At 51.2% G+C, this 20,897-nt stretch overlaps 3 protein-coding genes across 3 annotated transcripts in view; all 3 read left to right on the top strand.

Moving 5' to 3' along the window:
- The first annotated feature begins 64 nt into the window (after window positions 1-64).
- On the top strand, window positions 65-8,598 carry CHMP7 (charged multivesicular body protein 7). Its single transcript, XM_082072452.1, has 10 exons — window positions 65-429; window positions 1,706-1,880; window positions 2,798-2,983; window positions 3,630-3,763; window positions 4,170-4,218; window positions 4,526-4,645; window positions 4,896-4,994; window positions 5,286-5,346; window positions 5,959-6,120; window positions 6,932-8,598. The coding sequence occupies exons 1-10, from the start codon at window positions 140-142 to the stop codon at window positions 6,994-6,996; spliced, it is 1,341 nt and encodes a 446-aa protein (XP_081928578.1). The 5' UTR covers window positions 65-139; the 3' UTR covers window positions 6,997-8,598.
- Window positions 8,599-11,774: 3,176 nt separating this feature from the next.
- Window positions 11,775-13,112, top strand: LOC309450119 (D(1) dopamine receptor-like; the record flags this gene model as incomplete). The annotated part of the gene is made up of 1 exon (XM_082072783.1): window positions 11,775-13,112. The coding sequence occupies one exon, from the start codon at window positions 11,775-11,777 to the stop codon at window positions 13,110-13,112; it is 1,338 nt and encodes a 445-aa protein (XP_081928909.1).
- A 1,002-nt stretch (window positions 13,113-14,114) lies between these two features.
- Window positions 14,115-20,897, top strand: part of R3HCC1 (R3H domain and coiled-coil containing 1) — a 10,251-nt gene continuing 3,468 nt past the window's right edge. Inside the window, 7 exon segments of the mRNA XM_082072782.1 lie at window positions 14,115-15,508; window positions 16,802-16,929; window positions 17,882-18,019; window positions 18,588-19,575; window positions 19,577-19,720; window positions 19,951-20,076; window positions 20,078-20,124. Of these exon segments, the coding sequence (XP_081928908.1) occupies window positions 15,503-15,508; window positions 16,802-16,929; window positions 17,882-18,019; window positions 18,588-19,575; window positions 19,577-19,720; window positions 19,951-20,076; window positions 20,078-20,124 (1,577 nt within the window). The 5' untranslated portion in view covers window positions 14,115-15,502.

Below are 20,897 nucleotides of genomic sequence, written 5' to 3'. Positions count from 1 at the left end.
GGGGAGGCGGCGCGGAGCAGCCCACACAGAGACAACCGAGGGGGGAGTTGATAGCACCGCGCTTGCGCAGTGCGTCTCCCCAGCAACCAGGCGGGTCCCGGCCGGGCGGAGGCCGCGGCGGAGCCGGGGGCTCGCGTAGATGTGCAGCCCGGGGCGGGCGCCGCCTGGGCCGGCCCCGCAGGGGGACCTGCCGCCCGAGTGGGAGACGGACGACGAGCGCATGGCTTTCCTGTTCTCGGCTTTTAAGCAGAGCCGCGAGGTGAACAGCACCGAGTGGGACAGCAAGATGGCCTTCTGGGTCGGGCTGGTGCTGGCCCGCGGCCGCCGCCGGGGCGTCGTACGGACCTGCCTGCGGGAGCTGCAGAACGGCTTCGAGCGGCGGGGCAGCGTCCCGCTGGGGCTCGGCACCGTCCTCCGGGAGCTGCTCAGGTAGCGGGGCCCGGCGGCTGCGGGGGTGGAGGGCGGGGAGGCCGGGGAAGCGGCTGGAGAAGGGGCTGTAAATGAGCGCAAGTGTGATGGAGCGGCTGAGGGAGCTGGGGGTTCAGCTGGAGAACAGGAGCTGAGGGGAGACCTTCTGATCTCTGAACTGCCTGAAAGGAGCTTGGAGCCAGGGGGGTCGGGCTCTGCTCCCCAGGAACAAGCGCCAGGAGCAGAGGAAACGGCCTCAAGTTGCGCCAGGGGAGGGTGAGGTGGGAAATTTGGGATCATTTCTTCCCCAAAGGGCTGTGGGGCATTGGAACAGGCTGCCCAGGGCAGTGCTGGAGTCACCATCCCTGGGGGAATGGACAGACGGACATGAGGTTCTCAGGACATGAGGCAGTGCTGGGGTGGGTTATGGTTGGACTCGTTCTTGAGGGTTTTTTCCAGCCAGAATGATTCTCTGCCCGCTCTGTGCGTGGTGGGGAGAGCGCTGCAGGGTGCTGGATAAAAGGAGGGGTGCAGTGGGCATGAGGGAATGTTTGGTGCTGGTTTTGGACGGGTGGTTGCGGGAAAACATGAGGGGGTTTTGCTGCTGTGTTAGGGCTTGGAAAGGAGAGGAGAGCACAGAGAGACCCGAGGGAATATGGGGTTGTGTTGGGGGGGATCCCACGGGAATGCTGTGCTGGGGGAGGCTGTAGGTGCAGGAGGAGCTTTGTGTCAAATTGGGTTACGTTTCCCTGAAGTGGTTGTTGTGGTGACCCAGCTGTGAGTGGTGTGTGGTGCTGTATGGGGATGTTGTGCGCTGGTATTCACAACCGGGTGCTTTGTGTTGTGTAACTAAAGCTTGAGGCTGATACCCTAATAAGATTGAAGAACAGCAGGAGCTGCCTGAGTCTGGAACATAAAAAATGCAGCTTCTCTCAGCTCTAGAGGTTTTATTTGCAATTTAAGGTACGAATGAAGCACTCTGAAATGTACAACTACCCCCTCTAAAAACTGACCCTACCCTTGTTGGATGCCTCCTCAATTTCAAGTCAGAAAACTGGGAGAAATTTACTAAACTGGAAAAAATAGTAAACAGAATACACTTGTGTCTAGCGGAGCATCATAGTAACATATCAAACTTTAGCTAGCAATTAACTTTTAGTTAAAAAATGCCACAAGGACTGTGGATGTACAAAGCGCAGAGCAGTGTTTCACATAAAAATTCCCCACGCTGGCACTCTTGCTCGCTGGAAGGGTTTAGGCCTGATTGTATTCAGTTGTGTATGTGTCTTTTCTCCAGACGTGGCAAACTGCAGAGGGAGTCGGACTTCATGGCCAGCGTGGACAGCAGCTGGATCTCCTGGGGAGTGGGGGTCTTCATTCTGAAGCCCCTGAAGTGGACTCTGTCCAGTGTGCTGGGTGACAGTAAAATCCCCGAGGAAGAGGAGGTCCTGATTTATGTGGAGCTGCTTCAGGTGGGTGGTGTTGAGAACTTTCTCAAGGTTACGCATCTCCAGAAAGGTTATGAGTAGTTTTATGTGCTAGCGAGGAAAGATCAGCATTGAATAGACATTCATTTGTACTCCTTAGGTGTTTAAAAACCTGTAGAGAGATGGATGGAATAACTCAGCAATAAGAAATAATAAATGTTGTTCAGTGTAACCTGGCGCTGTGCTGACCGTCGAGACCTTGGGTCCCTCTGTGTACTCAGTGCCTGTTAAAATTAGCACCAACACTTGCTGCTGTTGCCTGAAAGTGGCATCTAAATGACAGGGATTAGCAGAAATACGAGAGCTCTTTAGATGTTTTCCTTTATTTGTGGTTATTCTGATAGCAGACGGTGTCTTCCCTCTGCACCAGGAGAGTGTGTGCATGGGGGAGAAGAGAAACCTTTTAAAAAGGTGGCTGGAAACCCACAAACCTTGATGTGGAATGTGGGGGTGGATGGAAAGAGTTGTTTCTATAGTCTTATGTGGATTATAACGAGAGAAACTTTTTCCTCTGACCATATACAAACGATGCAAAATGACTCTTTGAGTACAAGTACAGTGCAAATTAAAGAAACAGTTTTATTTGGTTTAAACTTGGGAGGGGGGGACACGACTTGCAGAAGACCCCACCTTGCTGCCTATGTAGTTCTTGTGTTCCATAGCATTCACATGGGGAATGTGAGCAGTGTAGCTTTGGTTCTTGTGGAAAACCACCATTTTTCATTCCATTAATGGTGAGATCTTTCAAGCATTACTGTTGCTTTCTGAAAGTTTGGCCTGAAATACGATGCGTCCAACATTTCACCTTCGGTGTGCGGGAGGAAGCAGGTGTGGGCTTGGCAGCTGTGCAAGAAGGAAAAGTGCTGTGTAAACTAACAAGCAGCTCTTTCGCTTCCTTTCAGGAGAAGGCAGAGGAAGTTTATCGCTTATATCAGAACTCTGCGCTCTCTTCCCACCCGGTTGTTGCCCTCTCAGAGCTGCGTTCCCTCTGCGCCAGCGTTTGTCCAGACGAAAGGACGTTCTACTTGTTGCTGCTCCAGCTGCAGAAGGAAAAGAGAGTCACGATCCTGGAACAGAACGGAGAGAAGGTACAGGGTAAAGGTGACTGCTTTTGGGTGGTATAATCCCCGTCCTGCATTTCATCAGGCTGGAAAGGATGCTTTATTGGCTAAATATGGGTGGGTTTTGTTTGGAAAAGTAAATTGTTTGTACTCCAACATTGTAACAAGGTTATAAGTGAGATTGAATCCTTGTTCTTGCACAAAAGGTTCTTCTTTTCCCACATCAAACATTTGTGATATTACCAATGTAGTACAACAGCTGGAAAACTGGTGGACACTGTAGTTGTCTACACACCGTTCCCAGCTACCCAAATTAAAATTGTTCCACACCCCTGGAATTGTTGTTCCTGTCCATTAGTAACTACAGAGATGTCACATTTACCTGTGCAGTTCATCACTGAAGGACTTACAAGTGCGACATTGCCGTACGCTGTTCGGAGCACCAGGAGAGCTTTAAATCTTCAGGGTGTTCCATTCGGGCTTTGTGTTTTCACATTGATGTCCCCCAGTCCTGTCTAGTTTAATATTAGATTATATGGTGACCGGCATGTCCTATTGCAAGGCTTTAACTGGGGGTGTAAAAACACCTTTTCCTTCCATCAAAGTGAAAATATTTCTTATGTAGGCACAGGGTTTAGCGACAAGACTTGAGCATGTGGGTTTTTTATTTTAGATAGTGAAGTTTGCCCGAGGTCTTCATGCCAAAGTCTCCCCGATGAATGATGTGGACATCGGAGTGTATCAGTTGATGCAAAGCGAACAGCTGCTGTCACAGAAGGTGGAGTCCCTTTCCCAGGAAGCAGAGAAGTAATTTGGGGAAGGGTGGTGGGCAGAACGTCCGTGTGCTGTAGAACTTTGTATTCCTGTCGCAGAGTTAGAACGAAGCCGCTTTCTGAAAGTGCAAGTCACCCTTTCCTGTTTGGTAAACACAGTAGCCACAGTCATGTAGTAAGGCAGGTTTTCCAGTCTTTGTTCCTTATCCCTGTAAAAACAACACGCAGTGAATGGCTGCCAAAAGTTCATGTGAGGATTTGGAATCCACTCAAGGACTATTTGTGAAAATCAACAGTGGCCTAAGGGTGTTTGTATCCAAAATACTTTGTTACCCTGTCACCTCTGGATTAGAGCAAGGAAGTGAGAATGGCTGCTGATGTGTAAAATAACTACTGCTTGCAAAGAAATAAGCTGCTTTTTCCTTGTTGCGTCTGCACAGGTGTAAAGAGGATGCCCGGAGTGCTTGTAAAGCTGGGAAAAAACAATTGGTAAGTCCTGTTCTTGGGAGGAACTACAAGTGTCTTGGAGCTGCTCCATGAGTGCAGATAATGACTGGGGTTGGGTGTTGTGTACTTGAACTTGATGTGTTGAAGTGGTGTTTCTGAGGCCAGACATCTCCTTCAGGTGGAGATAAGAACATATTTGTCCAAAGTGATGTGAAGAGGAATGGAAATAGCCAGCTCTTAAATCCAGCTGGTGTGTGCATGGCTTGCTACACTGGGACTGCTATTTTTTGACATTTTCTTCAACTGCTGCCTGGTTTGTGATCCAAGCCTGTATATCTAATGTCTCCAGGCGCTGAGATGTTTGAAATCCAAACGAAGGACAGAAAGGCGCATTGAAGAGCTTCATTCCAAGCTGGATGCCGTGCAGGGGATCTTGGATCGTATATACGCCTCGCAGACTGACCAGATGGTAACATGTTAATTTTCTGCTTCTCGCTTTGGCCCCACTCTTCTCACTTTGCTGCTTTACCTGCTTGTCAGAGCTCCTGTCTGGGGGGTGTGAGGTGGCTGCTGAGGCTTTATTTTCTGCTCTGATGGTGTGGCTCTGCTTGTGGCTTCATTTTCTAATGTTTTTCTGAGAGTCCCGCTTGGATAACAGGTCTTGAGAGAAGCTTATGCTGCCTGTTCTTTGTTCTTAACCCTGTGTATTTTTCTTTAAGGTATTTAGTGCCTATCAGGCTGGTGTGGGAGCTCTGAAGCTGTCCATGAAGGATGTTACTGTGGAGAAGGCAGAGAACCTGGTGGATCAGATACAAGAGGTACTGAGATAAGAGCACAGCTAAAGAAACAAGCAGGTGGTGTGTAGATGTAGGCAGCGAGCTTGTCCAGCTATTACCGCTGAGGCTTCTGGCGCTTTTTAGTTTCTATTCCATATGTCACTGGAGAAAACTGATTTAATCCTGATCTTTTTAGATCAGCAAGCAGAGGTCTTCAAATAACTGGGTGTGTTTGGGTTTACGTATCACTATTTCTACTTTTGACAGAGGTGGCTACAGTAAGACCTAAGATCAGCTTATATTCTGTATCAAGCACTGTGTATTTTTCCTCAGCTCTGTGATACTCAAGATGAAGTAGCCCAGACTCTGGCTGGAGTGGGGATCAATGGTCTAGGTACGTTTTTTGGGGTTTTTTCATCCTTTGCCCATCTTCTCTTGTCACTGCTGGCCCTTTGCACTGCTGGCCCTTCCCTGCTCCCTCCCCATGTACCTCCAGTCCTTCCTGGGAGGATAAACACAAAAATACCAATGATTATGCTGCCGGTGCCATGAGAGGGAGTGAGGACTGACAAAGTTCTCTTCTCTGACAGTGGGTTGCAGAGGAATCAACATTTGTGCATCTCCAAATCCTTGCAGTCTCTTAGAGCTGCTGGATCTCAGTTCAGACTTGTGTCATGTTGATTTAAAGCTATTTTTGGAGTGGCTGCCGCTTTGTTATTGAAGTGATGATCTTTTTCCTCTGACCTGCGCGTTGCTGCAGCTTGATTGTCTCTGCTGTAATGTTTTCTTGCCCTTAGAAGCCTTTGTGCTGAGGCATCTAAAGGAATAGCTTCTCCCTGAGATCAGGACTGAATTTTCACCTTTAGAAGCAGCACAGGGAGTTCCTTATTATTAAAAGTAATGATGGATGGGAGTAATAACACCCCTGTTAAACTTGGATTTCAGTCTGTACTGCAAAGATCCTACTTAATTCTGCTTGGAACTGAATGCTTTGTTTAATCAGCAGAGGTGGACACTGAGGAACTTGAGAAGGAGCTGGACAGTCTCCTGCAGGACTCGACTAAGGAGCCTGTAGATCTGCCTCCTGTTCCCCAGAAGGTGCCGAATCCACCCATTTCTGATGCTGAGCTGGAAGCGGAGTTGGAGAAGCTCTCTGTTGCTGATGGAGGTACGGATGGCAGCAAGTCGTGTGAGCCTTGCGAAGCGAAAGATGGCCAGCAGAACTAAAGCCTGAGCCAGCATCTTGCCCACTTCCAGTTACACAGCTGAAATCGAGCTCTCCTGGTGTCCCTGCCAGCTGCTCAGTGGCTTTATCTTGCACTACCAGACTCAATTGTGAGAGGACTACCCTTTTTTCGTTAGAAATTCTGCCTGGGCATTTTGCTGTGTGGTACAGGGAAAGCTGCAGGCCCTAGCGGGGAGCTGGTGCTTGGCCTAACCATTTTTCATTGTCGTTTAACACCAACAGGCAGTGTTTTTTTTGTGTGCTCTGTTAACAGGGATGAAGCAGACCAGCATTTTCATGCCTGTTGCTGCCAAGCATGCAGCACCTTCTCTGTCCTAGAATGCTTACTATGTCTCATGTTATAGATATGATTTCTGCTTAAACTAGTACTCAACTAGTCTTGGTTTAGTAACAGCGAGTGACCAGAGCTTATGGGCTTGAACTACATGCTGAGTTTTCCCTAGACCTGTCTTGGACAGGGCTAAATAGACTTTAATTTTCCTTTCAGGAATCTGTTAATGAACAATGACACAGAACTGCCCATATCATTTTCTTCCGATTCAGGCAGCTGATACTCTCAGGTTTCAGAGCAGAATGCTCAGCAGCCCATATCAAACATGAAGCATGTGTTTCCAAGAGAATGCAATTAAATATTGAAGCACCGAGGTGCTCTGCAATTGTATATGTTGATCTAGTTCCTCCAGTCCCTCTTACTGATGAAAACTGATTCGTTCTGTCGCAATTTTCTTTATAGATTTGGCACAAAAGACTCCCTCTGCTTCCTCCGAACCCCAAACAGCTCTGGGACTGAATCTCTAAAGACCCAACAGAATCCTGTTGTTGCAGTTTGAGAAGTTGTCTTAAAAGTTCCTTAACTAATGACTAGAACTTCTGGGGAGAGGAGCAACGCTCCCCTGGTCTTCATGGATATCACTTCGCTCAGCAACAGGATCTCTTGCCGTGACAATCCACTCTGGAACTGGCCCCAGCTGGTGTTTGTCATCTCTGTGCCAACATCTGTGCCAACATCTGCACTGGTCTCAGTGTGACTTGTCACAAAGTCACTCTGCGACATCCAGTCTTCCCTTCTGGGAACCCAATTCACTCTTCTGCCCAGTGAAGATAAACTCTATGTCCATAACAGTGCTTGGTTTGGGCTTTACTTTAATTTTATTTTTCCTTTGCTGTGGCTGATGTTGAGAACCTGAGTTGCAGCGCTCTTGCAGTTGCTCAACATTTGGCTGTTTGTGTGGTGGTTTAAAACACTTGGCACATAACTCATGTCAAGGATGGTACTTATCTGCAACGAGCTTAAACATCTGTTAATAGTTCTCTCCCTCCCTGTCTGTATTTTGCACGGTTGTGGCCAACTAGACACTGTAACTGTTAAATTGTAGGAGATTTTGTTGCTGCTCTAGAGGGCAGCAATTGCAAGCACAAGACGAAAGTAGATCCTCTTTCTGTACCGACACTAAGGCCTTAAAAGGGAGACCTGCAAAAGATCTGAGGTGGAGTTCCTTACGCTGCCTGTTGTGATGGGGGCTTGCAGTCACTGTAACACAATTTTCTGCTTGCTCTTACTTGAAATGGGAGCTGTTTGCTATTTTTCTATCTTCTCTGTTTGCAAAACCTGTTGGGAGCTGCAGGGTGATTTGCTTTGAGCTCTCATTGAGCGATTTGGGGTGGGAGGAGAAGGGATGCAGCATTTTCCTCTTTGATAGGATGGGTTTGTATAACAGCCTTGACTTGGCCTTTGGTCTTGATGCTGCAATTCCACAAGACTACGGGTTACCAGAAAGCCCCAAAACAAAACCCTGTAAATGTTTCTAATGCAAGAAAAAAGCACAGCAAGTGAAGGTGTTTTTTAGAGTCTCTTTCCCCATCAGAAGCGAGATTGCCATCTTTTGCAGGTCCCTTTTTTATTCTGCGTATGCACATGGAAGAACAGAAAGCCTGATAGCGAATGTGAATAAATTAATTCTTTCGGAGGGGAATGTGCTGTTAACTGGGCTTTCTGCACACAGAGCCTGGCCAGGGAGCGAGGAGCAACATGGCCATGTAACAAATCCTCCTCCCTGACTCCGAATGTATTCCCATCACCATCCACCTCTGCCTCCGTCGCTCCAGCCCTGCGGATGCCAGCTTGGGTGAGCGGTAAATTAGGGCTGGAGTTAATTATTGACGACCCAGCTTTAGCCCCGGAGGGCAGGGGAAGAAATGAGAGGTGTCACTAGGGTGCTGTTGGCTCTGGCTTCTTTGTCACTTTGGTCACGAGAAGGTGTGCGGTAGCCTGGCCGCTTCCCCAGGCTGCGCGCGGAATTCATGTGGAATGACTTGAAGCTCTGTATTCCCTTCCTTTGTAAGTAAACGGGAGAAAACCCACTGTTTTCTGCCTCCGTGTAATAAAAGGGAGGAACCGGAGTCCCTTGTGGTGTCTCCTTTTCTCTGTGCTGTTCCAGCTGTGCTTCTGCACCTGGAAAACTCGGCTGCTGCAAGCAAATGGGCAGATTCCTGGGCTGCTTGCTCAACAACTGAGTAGTCGTGGTACCAGGCTTTGATTTCCCTGAGCTTTTCTCTGCATTTAAAAAAAGCCCAACAGTTACAAGCTTTTGAAGTTAAACATGGTCTGTTTTTACCACTGTTGGTCGTGGCGCCTTTGTTTTATGAGCATTGTTTTGGACAACTTGCTGCTTTTTCTTTGCTTCAGCCTGTCTTACCTTTCCACTTCTTCATCATTGCACGTTTCAAACCAGCGCAGTTCAGGGCTTACACAGAGCAGAATCCTTTGCCTAAACCACCTCGCTGAGACCATGAGGAAACCTACACCAGGACGTCACTTCTCATTCACCCCTCGGTTTTGTACTAAACAATACGTAAGCTTCATTATGGCACAAGTTTTGGGCAGCTTCTTGTTCCGATTGTAGGAACAAACACCCTCCTGGAACTCTGTAATGCATCTGATGGAGACAGCGCCCTGCGAGAGGCGTTTAAGAGTTAAACCCCAGCAGCTGCTGCTTTATTTGAAGTGGCTTGTAATTTTCTGCCTTTGATGCAAAGTGGGGAATGTAATCAACATGGCTGAATAGAGAATTTTAAGGATATTTTGGTGCGACAGCAGGGAAGGGAAATAGAGGGCAGCTTCTTGCTGGCTGAGGAAATTAAATATAAAACAGCCTTAGAGCTGAATTGCCACCAAACTGGAATCTTATCATATTGGAGTGCTGTTTAAAATAGTACTTGACTTGATTCTCAGAAAAAATAGCAGCTCCTTATGTGAGGAAATGCAGCAAGGGTTTGGTAATATAACGCAGCAGAACAGTTTTCTGAGTAGAGACGATTGTATCTAACAGGCAGGAGGAGTTCATCTGGGAACAGGAGTAACTGCCGGGGTTTTGTGTGAGTAGCTGGATTGTGTTTGTCCCTGACAGCAGAATTAACGCTCCTCTCTTCATTAGGTGTATCCTGAGATGCGTAGAAACCCGGTAACGTATTGGACCCTTTTTCCTCCTGTTAACCTGGCTTTGAATGGCTGGTTCCCTATAAGCAGTGTGCAAGGGTGAGATCCTTTCCTGGATGGTTTTAAGCTCCTGAGGAGGAGGATGACGGTTTCCTTGTGTCTCGAGGAATAATCCTGGTTTAGCTGTGTAGTCTGAGCCTCTGCTGTGATTTAACACTGTGTGCCGGCTGACCTGCCATCGCAGCGGTGAAAACATCCCGTTTGTGTCTTGCAGCTTAAATCTTTGAGCCCGGTAGAGGGAATACCAGAAAGAAAAGCCCTTTTGGAGCAGAAGGTTCATCTGTGTGGATCCTCGCAGGGTGACGAGTCTTTTCCTTGGATTACATTTTGGTGTGACAAAAAGGACCCAAGTGGAATTGTGGCCTGTGAGCTGCTGGTGCCATCTAGCAGCTCCTCCGGGTGTCGGCGCTTGGCAGGAGAAGACGGCGGAACTAATGAGGCTTAATTAAGCAAAGCCTGACAAAGGAAATGCCGCGACAGGCTGGCGAGGACTTTCTTTAACCTGTCACAAAGCGAGCCCGCTGTTTGCTTTAGGGGCACGCTGCTCGCTGCCGTGTCTTCAAGGCTATAACTCTGCTCTTGTTCTAAAGTTGTTCTTGGGCAGCTCCTGCTCGATCTGGGTTTATGCAAAGCCTGGGTCGCGGGGTTAATTAAACCTGAGTCTGTGTAGATTGGCTGTGCTTTCTTCAGAGGTGAGGGGCAGGTTGTGATACGCTGCAGCAAATACCAACATAACGGGTGAATTAATGCTGAACTGCCTGTTTGGTTTTGGGGTTGATTTGGAAAGCTCTTGCTGCTCTTTCCCACCTTGGCCAGTTTGCCAGCAAGGCTTTTCTCCAAAGCTGGTCCTGGTTTAAGCTGCACTTACAGAGCTGGCTCTTGGGGAATCTTCCCTCCAGATGGATTTTTCTGACATTTTTTGATCAAACGAGCCCTTTTGCTTAGAGTGGCTTTAATTACAAAGCGATGGATGGGATTGTCTTGCTTCCAAGGCTAAACTGTGCCTTACTAGGTCAGACCTAGTTCCTAGTACCACAGAATAGGGGAGAGTGTTGCAGAGCAGTTTGCTTGTCAGTCTGAGCCTTTCATGGGGTAGCAAGGGGAGTAAAGAAACAATGAGGAGCTTGAAAGAGAATCAGTTTATTGACAATACCCTTGATTATTCAGGACAAAAACATTATCCAAGTGATGTTCAGCATCCTCTTTGGTTCTACATCTAAACTCCCCTGGAACAAACACTGGAAACCCTGATATTTTGAGAATGAAAAAGCTTTGATTTGTACAAGGTGTTTGTTTCTTGGTGTGGGTTTGTTGGTTGTTTGGTTGGGTTTTTTGTGTGTTGTTTTTATTTTTCCTGCAGACTCGAAGGAATTTTGCAATGGAAAGTAAGTGCTGGTTTTGCAGCACTTGCAGCTGAGCAGCTCGGGATGGAGGAGCTGGTTTAGGGTCACGTATCTGAGCCGCCACTCGGTGCCTGCGCAGTGAATTCAAATGTCTCTTATTCAGAGACCAAGCACGTTACATTTCCCCCCTGATTTGCACTGGAGACCCTCAAATCCCACTGGAATGTTTGTTATTTTACCCCTTCAACCCTATCCCCTAATTCCCAAGCAACTCACCCCATCAGCTGCGGATTCCCAATGCCAAGTTCTCGGAGAACCGACCTGGAGTCTCAATCCAGATGCCATTAGCACCGGAGGGAAGAGCAGCCTGTTTTATCAGCTGGAAAGATCCGTCTGCAAGAGCAGAAAGAGCCGGACACTCCCGGTGCAGAAGGGATCGAGCGGGATTCTGCAGCGAGCGTCACATCGGCAAAGAGGAAGAGCTTCGGAGGGAAGAGAGGGAGGAAGGCTCGGAACAAAAACCCTCCCAGCTCGGTGAGTGCCGGCTCTTTGTGAGGCTGTAGAGAAAGAAAAGTGGGGGAAAAAGCAACCCCAAACGCCACCAGCAGGAGACTTGGGAAGGAGGGGAAGGTTCAATTCAGGCAGGATTTTGCTCAGTGCTTCCAAGATGTTGGTAAAAAGGGGGTTTGGATGCTGAGCTGCGAAACCTCCTGAGAAACTGCAAAAAAGGGGGACTCATGGATGGTTTTTACTCCTCCGCAGAAGATGGGCAGGATGCGATCAATGGCACGGGGAAGAGCTGGGCAGAGGGGGGCGGCTCCGAGTTGTCCTCGCGTGTGATGACAGCTGCCTTGCTGTCCCTCCTCATCCTCTCCACGCTCCTGGGCAACGCCCTGGTGTGCGCGGCCATGGTCAAGTTCAGACACTTGCGCTCCAAGGTCACCCATCTCTTCGTCATCTCCTTGGCGGTGTCCGACCTCTTTGTGGCCGTGCTGGTGATGCCCTGGAAGGCGGCCACCGAGGTGGTGGGGTTCTGGCCTTTTGGGGCTTTCTGTGATGTTTGGGTGGCTTTTGACATCATGTGCTCCACAGCATCCATCCTCAATTTGTGCATCATCAGCGTGGACCGTTACTGGGCCATTTCCAACCCTTTCCGCTACGAGAGGAAGATGACGAAGCACGTGGCGTTCATCATGATCGGGGTGGCTTGGCTCCTGTCTCTCTTGATTTCCTTCATCCCCGTGCAGCTGAAGTGGCACAAGGACCGTGAGCTCCTCAGCCAACAGGAGAAAGGTTTTAACGCCACCAGGGAGGAGGAGAACTGCGATTCCAGCCTCAACAGGACTTACGCCATCTCATCTTCTCTCATTAGCTTCTACATCCCTGTTGCCATCATGATTGGGACCTACACCCGCATCTTCTGCATCGCCCAGCGGCAGATCCGCAGGATCTCCTCCCTGGAGAGGGCGGTGGAACATGCCCAAAACTGCCACGGCGGCGACTGCCCGCACGAGGCCTCCCTGAGGAACTCCTTCAAGAAGGAGACCAAGGTCCTCAAGACCCTCTCCATCATCATGGGCGTCTTTGTCTTCTGCTGGCTGCCCTTCTTCGTGCTCAACTGCGTGGTGCCCTTCTGTAACCTTGACCTACGCGAGCCGGGAGAGCGACCTTGTGTCAGCGAGACCGTCTTCGACACCTTTGTCTGGTTCGGGTGGGCCAACTCTTCCCTCAACCCCATCATCTACGCCTTCAACGCAGACTTTCGAAGAGCTTTTGCCTCCATCTTGGGCCGCGGCTGCTTTTGCCCCAGCAACGCGGTGCAGACGGTGAACTTGAGCAACGAGCTGGTCTCCTACCACCACGACACCACGTACCAGAAGGACGCGGTGAAGCTCAGCTACCCCCGGCTGCTCCCACACGCCGCTCTGTGCATGGAAAGCAATGAGGTGTCTCCTGAGAAGGTTTCTCAGGTCTCCGAGCCCTCTGGCCCTGCCTTGCCCGTGGTGATGCACATGGAGCAGGAGGCGTCCGTCTCTCTGGAGATCAAACCTTTCACCAGCAACGCGTTCAATTGAGACGCTGTTGGGACAAAGGCGGCGTGGGGAGAGATGGAAGCAAGGATGCTCTTGAAGTTGCCTGTTTTTTGAGGAATTTGAGGAAAACATGAATATTATACTCTCCGTCTGGGCGGCAGTTTGTATTAATAAGTAAGGATTAGCCAGAGTGATTTTCTGTGTGACTCAAGTGGTTCAGATTCGTGTTTTTGTAACTCCCAGTTCAGCTCCAGCCCAGGGGGGCAGGATTGATCTGCGGTGCTGCTCTCTCTGGTTCACCCGTGGAAGAAAATGCTTTCTGCAAGAGACAGAACTGCAAGGGCTGGAATTCTGCTTCCCTTAGCTGAGAAAGCAAAGACTCGTGTGGTCCGGGCTTCCCCTCCATGGTCGCCGAAGCAAAACCACAGCTGGAATGCAGCGAGAGGGGCTGGTTTGGCCACTGCCCGTGTCCAAAAGTCCATCAGGCTGCTAAATGGGCACAAGCCAAATAAAACCAGTACTGGGCTTGCTGGGATAACTCTTAGGCTCAGCTCTGAGTGTTGCTCAAGCACATTCTCCTGCAGGTCCGGACAAGTGTGCAGATCCCCAGGGCTGTGCTTGGTGGCAGCTTGTCTGGAGCACGTCACAGGGCTCTCGCTAATTAGAGCGAGATTCATCACGCTGAAGATCCGCTCTGGCCCCCGCAGCAAGAGCCGGCCTTCCTAAGCTGGGCCTTGCACAGTCTGGGATGAACATAAACTGTATTTTAGCCCCGGGACAGTGGGAATGAGGGTGTCTGAGCTCTTCAGGACGTTGCTGTGTTGGTTTCTGTGCCACATCTGCCACAAGTCAGGTCCCCCTTCTTTTCCCAGACTGTTCTCCCTCTAATTCCCTCCCTCCCCCATTTCATTAAGGATCCTGCCTCCCTTGCTGTCTCATTTCAATAATAATGGCTCTGAAGCAGCACTCCTTGATCACCTTACTCTTTAATTAGCCTCCCCTGTGCTGTGGGAGCTTGTGTCTGCTTAGCTGGGGGTTGGAACAGCAAGTGAACAGCCCCCAGCATCTCACCGCGATACCGGTGACTTTAAACCGCGTTTTTTGGTTAAACTCGGCTGCATCAAGCGGCACATCCATGGTGTCTTTAGCTCCCTGGCACAGCAGAAAAGCTGCTCCCCCCTCCCCGGCAAACGCTAACAAAGAGAAAAAGCAGAGAGTGATAATTACAGAGTAACAGTAATTATTAAATAGAGCCGAATTACAGTCAAGTCGCAGCAGAGCGGCGTGGGAGGGGAGCGGCGCTCGCTGCGTTGCCGGCTCGATGCCGGAGTCTTGCTGGGGAGGCGCTGATAAGGCTCAACTCCATTTCTAACCATTTCCCTGGGTGTCAGTGGTCAAAACTGAGACATTTTGGGGTGGTTTTTCAGCTCTGGGAGGACGGTAAAGCCTGAAGGAGAGAAGGAGCAGTGACTCTGGCATGGGGATGATCCTCTGTTGTGTTTCCAGGAGGCAAACGCGACTCATCCCATTGGAACGTTGCTGCAGTATCTATAATTTCCCCCGCTAAAAGCAGGGGGTTGTAACACGTGCAGTGTGGCTGTGCTGTATTTCGGGACTCCATGCTTGGAGGTGGGAAGGACTCATAATTCCTGGCTCTTTTCAAAGCAGGACTTGTCTGGTTTCCCTCTTTTTGAAGAGTTTTCTGATACTCATCCTGTGGCAAAGTTCTGGGGTTTATGTAAAGAGATTGGAGAAAAACGTGCAGCTCCAAACCAGTGGAATTTTGGCCAAAAATAAGGTTTCTGAATGGGTTTATTTTTTTCCTGCAATGGGTTTTCTGCGCAGGTCTCTGCAGTCCCACCACGAAGCATCTTCCTCATGTAAAGGAGCCCAGACATGGTTCTTTTGTAGCTCCTACCACAGAAATGAGGGTCATTAGTTACCTTTGAGCACATCACTGATGAATATATTTCAAGACATTTTAATCGATGTCTCAGTGGGAGAAGCTCAGGGCCAGGTTGTGACCATCTCTGCTCATGCTGGGGAGCAACGGGGACACATTTTAAATTCTTTAGACCTTTATTCTACCAGGAACTGTCACCTAGGGCAAATTGCCCCCCCCCCGCCCCCAGGATTTCTGCATTGATTAAGTAAGAAAGCAAGGTGAAACTAGGAGAATAACTAGCACCTGTAAGGCTCATTGACTTCACCTGGTGCTCCTGATACAATGACCAAATCTCCAGGTGGTCACCCCAAAACTCAGGCTCTCAGCATCTCTGTTCTCCCTAAGAAAGGTGACAAGATGGCCAAAAACCATGGGGCTTTTTGGCTGGAGGAATCTTTGCAATTACAGAAAAGCATTAGTATTAATAGAAGAGTTGTGTTATAGGGAAATTGAGCGAGTGGATGTCCCACTTTCAATCTCTCCACGGATGCGGGTGAGTCCAACATTGAGGAAAATGGGGGTTTTTGCAGGATTTGGTGTTTCGGGCCAGGCTGGGGATGGATTCGCGGTGTCCCCAGGAAGGGAGTCGAGGGTTCCCGGGGTCTCCCCGCCTTCCCATCGCCCGTAATTCGGGGGGAAAAGGGGCGGACGCTCCGGCCCGTGTCTGAGCGGCAGCGCCCGGGGCCGGGCCGGCCCCCCCGGGGCGGGGCGGGGCGGCGGGAGGAGCCGGGACCGGGCGCAGGCGCCGGGATCCGCCGCTCGGCCAGGCCTGGTGGGGGCAGCGCGGGGAGCGGGGGACACGGGGGGACACGGGGGGACACGGGGCCGGGGGAGGGATGGGGGGGGGGGGACGAGGGGATCCGGGGGGAAGCGGTGAATGGGGCAGATGGGGGTGGCGGGGATGGGGGTGATGGGTGCGGAAAGCAGCACGTGGTGCGGGGAGAGAGGGGGGAATGGGGTGTACGGGGGAGGGGGGAAAATGGGGTGCATACGGGTGCTGGAGGGTTAATTGGGTGCATGGGGGGGGTGGAGGGGGAATGGGGTGCACAGAGGGTGCTGGGGGGCTAATGGGGTGTATAGAGCGTGCTGGGGGATAGTGGGGTGCATAGAAGGTGCTGCGGGGGATAATGGGGTGCACAGAGGGTGCTTGGGATTGATGGGGTGTATAGAGGGTGCTTGGGGTTAATGGGGTGCACAGAGGAGGTGGGGGGGTAATGGGGTGTATAGAGGGTGCTTGGGGGGGTTAATGGGGTGCACAGAGGGGGTGGGGGGGTAATGGGGTGCATAGAGGGTGCTGGGGGGGATAATGGGGTGTATAGAGGGTGCTGGGGGTGTAATGGAGTGCCTAGAAGGTGCTGGGGATGTAAAGGGGTGCATAGAGGGTGCTGGGGGGGTAATGGGGTGCATAGAAGGTGCTGGGGGTTGATAGGGTGTATAGAGGGTGCTGGGGGAGGAATGGGGTGCACAGAGGGTGCTGGGGGGGTAGTGGGTTGTATAGAGGGTACTGGGGGAGGAATGGGGTGCACAAGGGGTGCTGGGGGGGATAGTGGGGTGCACAGAGTACTAGAGGGTGCTGGGGGTGCACAAGGATGGGGTTATAGGGTGCAAAAAGCAGCAGAGGGTTCTGAGGACGCACAGGGCAAGGGATGGGGTGCAGGAGGGTGCCCAGGGCAGTTGAGGGGTGCACAGGGCTGGGTCAGGGCTGCAGCTGGTGCGTGAAGGGGGGTCGGGTTTGCAGGGGTGCAGGGCAGCTTGCACCCCCATCCCCAGCATCCCCGTCCCCCAGCTCCCCGCCGCCGCCACCCTGGCGCTGCGCTGCATGGACGGCGTGTTCCTCTCGCCCAACGAGGATGAGTTCGTGGGCAGGATCACCGAGGAGCTGGAGCACTTCATGCTGCAGGGGCAGCACCACAGGTGGGTGGCAGCCCTGGGCTCCATGCACGGGGTCCCCAAGCGTCCCGAGGGTGGCTTGTGCGTGGCCCCAGCAGCACGTCCCGACTCTCACCTCTGTTTTGCGTCGATTCCTTGGGGTGCAAACGCCGTCTGTTTTTTGGGCAGCAGCGTTTGCTGCCCGCGGGGTCTGGCTCGGCGCAGGGTTTTGCCGTGTGTCCTTTTCCATTCGTTCTCGAACTATTTTGGACGCCGGCGGCTTCCGCGCCGTCCCCGGCCCGGCCCAGCTCGCTAGTCAGCATAACGAGCTCTAGTGAATAGTTTTGTAATCAAACTTGTTTCGTTTCCCCTCTCTGCCCAGGGCGCCAGATGCTCCTCCCAGCACCAAACCCCATCGCCTTGGGTTGCTGCATCGTTTTTCTTTGGTTAGGCTGGGTTTAACTGGACCTGCTCCCCGGTCCAGTGACCTTTGAAGCCGAAAAGAGGGTGTCGGGCAGGAGCAGGGGTGGGATTGCTTAGTTCAGCTTCCAGCCGGCTTGTAATGACCTTAAATTTGTGTTTCGTGGCCTTTCTTTAAAAAAAGAAGTTTGGCAGAGAAAGTAAAATTGCAATTGGATGATGCTCAGGAATTAAACCAGAATTGTAAGACTGTGTTTAAATGTGATGGAATTGAGCGTGGTGTCTATTCACCTGTTCGTATTCTTTTAGTTGCTGGTTTCTCAGGCTGGGAGGAAGGGACCATCACCCTCCTGCTGGTGTTTTCCAGCCATTCCCAGATCAAATTTGGGCAGGAATGAGAGTCCCTGGGGCTCTGTGCAAAGCGAGCGCATCTGTCTGGACGTCTAGGATGGACACGGGGTTTTGTGGCTTTAATATCAGAAAGCCCTGCTTGCGTTTTGGGCTTGGGTTTAAACCCTACGCTGGGAACGACTTGGGGAAGAAAGGTTAATAAATCCTTGCGTTATTCCCATCCCAGGGTGCTGCTGTTCCCCCCGCTGTCCAGCCGCCTCCGGTACCTGATCCATCGCACCGTGGACAACGTGGATTTGCTGAGCAGCTTTTCCGTGGGAGAGGGATGGAGGAGGAGGACGGTGATCTGTCACTCGGCCGTCAGGTGCCGTACACGCATCGCTTCATTTTAACCACGAGTTTTCATTCGGGTTCACGGGCATGAAGTTCGCGTGATGCTTTTCCACAGATAATACCAAGAGCGCATCCCAAGACAGAAGATTAAGTAATATATTGTTTAGAAGCAGAGTGCTTAGTTTATATTGAACTGATAATTAATAGGTGTAAGTAAGAAGCTAAACAACAGCTAATGTCATCAGTTATTTCTTAGTATAGATATATGTCAAAATTCTTAAAAACTGTAATGTATATCACAGAATGTTAGGGATTGGAAGGGGCCTCGAAGTGATGTAGCATAATATGTAATAATTATGTGAATATAAGCAACGCAGGAGCATCCGGCGTTTGCAGCACTTATGGAGGATGGTCCCCAGTGATCTGATAAAGTAAAGAACACGCTTAACAGTATCATTGCCTCTGCTGTTAAGTTTATTTCTTTGTTTCAGAGGCTCTTTCCTTTCCCCACCTGGATTTGATGTTTTTCCTCCTCTCTCCCTCCCGTCCAACGCCCCGTTATTTGGGTTCCTCACGTCTTGCCGTTCTCTTGCTCCCAGGCTGCCCAGTGAGACCAGTGACCCCAAACCCAGCAGCAACCCCCCGAGATGCCAGCGCCCCACGCAGCCGTGGGGCCGGGGGGGCCGGCCGTGGCGCGGGGGGGACACCCACGGCGACGCCCCCCGCGTGGGCTCCGGCAGGATCAAGAGGCCCCCCAGGAAGAAACCAGACAAAGCCCTTTACGTCCCCAAAGCGATGCGCAGGAGGGGGGACCGGGGGGAGCAGGAGGGCCCGGTGACCGGTGGCGGCGACGCGGAAAAAGAAGAGATTTGCCTTAAAACGTCGGTCGCGGATGCGCAGGAGGAACGGGACAAATCTGAGGGCGGCCCAGGTGGTGTCCCCGTGGTCCATGGCAAGAGATGGGAGCCTGGAGAAGAGGGATTTTCAGGACAAAATGACGATGACGCCAACAACGAACGTCCCCCGTGCTGTACGGATGTCCCGTCGTTAGCGAATAGCAACGATTCCTCTGGGCAGGAAAAGCAGGATAAAGACTGTTCGGATTCGCTTTCTTCTCTCCATAATAAAAAGCCAATTGAAGCAGAAGAGCAAGATCGATGCCGCGATGTTGTTACACCAGAAAGCAGCACGACCCCGTGCCAAGTGCAAGCTGAAGAGCAAACCAGCCGGGATGCTGGTGTTTTGGGGTCCCAAAGCGGCACCAGTAACTGTACAGACCCCGCTGCAGCATCGCTGGGGCTGGAAAACCAAGAGGAAAGCCGCGCTGGTGCCCTGGAGAGCGGCGGAACCGCGTCCCCATCTGCAGAACATGGGGAGGATGTGAGCGCCGGCACAGCGGAGGGAGACCAGAGTTTCTCCGAGCTGCAAAGCCAAGCCCAAGAGCGCCCCAGCGTTGAGCAAACACAACCCCACAACCCCCCAGAAGCCCAAGACGAGCCTTTAGACCCCCCTGAACGCGACCCATCGGCTCCCGAGGAGCAGAACGTGGATGCTCCGGCGCAGAACCGCGCGGGGGACGGCGCCGGTGACCCAAGGGGACGAGGAGCGCTCGGGCTTGGCCGACGCGCTGTGGCACGAGCTGCGCTTGGCCGCAGGTGACAACGAGGAGGACGCGGGTGTCCCCGGGCAGAGCGGCCTCGAGGACGACGGCACCGCCGAGCTCTTGGCCGAGGTAGCGCTTGTGTTGCCTTTTTTTGCTGCGGGGAGACATTTTGGCATAAAAAAGGTGGTTTGGGAGTCAGCGGAGGGGAGGGAACGTGTGGGAGCCCCCGCGCTGGGGCGGCTGCAGAACCCCCGGGCAGGAGCTTCTTTCCCTGCAGAATTGCTCTTTGAACCGAAACCTGATTGTTTTTTAAATTGTACTTAATTCTTTGAATCGCTCTTTGGTTTTGCTGGTCTCAGATCGTGGGTTATTTGACGGTGAAGGACATCAGCATCGAGCAGATCAGCTTTGACTACTCCAGCTACGGTGACGCGCAGCTCGGCGACGGGGATTTCGGCCACGTCACCGAAATCTACGACTTCTCCCCCGGCGCTGAAAACCGAGGATCTGCTGGAAGTGCTCTCGGATTTCCAGTGAGTACCCGAGCACAGCAAGGGCGGCAGATTCAGACCCAAACACGCAACACAATCGGGTTAATATTCAATTTTAGGCTCGCCTTTATGCCCTTATGTCTTACGCTCTTCCCGTGCCTTATTAAAGGCTGTTTTCCTGCGGTTTATGCGTGATTTAAACACAAGGGGTTCTCTACGGCTCTATCATAATTATCTCCGTGCAGGGTTATTCCTGTTACCTTAGCGAGTCTTTAGGTGCTTTCTAGGAGCTGCTTTATCTTGTGTTCCGGTGCCCGAGTGAAATTATGTGGGCGCATCAATCTTTGCAAGAAAAAAAGGCCCAATTCTGCTGTTGGAGATAAGATTTTTAATGTAAATAAGGGGAATGGAGGGAGTGACGTTGGATTAGTAGCAGGGCCAGGACAAAGTCCAGCCCAGAGCTGGTGATAAACTTGGCTTAGTGCAGCTCAGAATTAGTCTCGGCTCTGCCGGGCTGTGCAGAATCGGTGTCTGGTTTCTCCTCTCCCTGTTTTCCTCCCACCATCCTCCTCCTCTCTTTACATCCCTGGTGTCTCAGCTGTGAACGCTTCACCTCTATGGATCCCATAAGTTAAAACCTGTGATTTACATTTGAAATAAGCTGCCGGCTGTTGTGCACGTTTCCTCTAATGTATTTTCTCCACTTGCCGCGGGAGTGAAATGGAGCTGAAAATGGACAGATCTGATGGGAGCAGTCGATGTTATATGTATTTCTGTATCTTTGAACCCCCTGCTCCCAAACTCTCATTTTCCAC

Source organism: Streptopelia decaocto (genome assembly GCF_964273445.1).
Source record: "Streptopelia decaocto genome assembly, chromosome: 25".
NCBI lineage: Eukaryota > Metazoa > Chordata > Aves > Columbiformes > Columbidae > Streptopelia > Streptopelia decaocto.
Note: the sequence above shows the minus strand (reverse complement) of the source record. Positions and strands in the feature narration are given on the sequence as shown.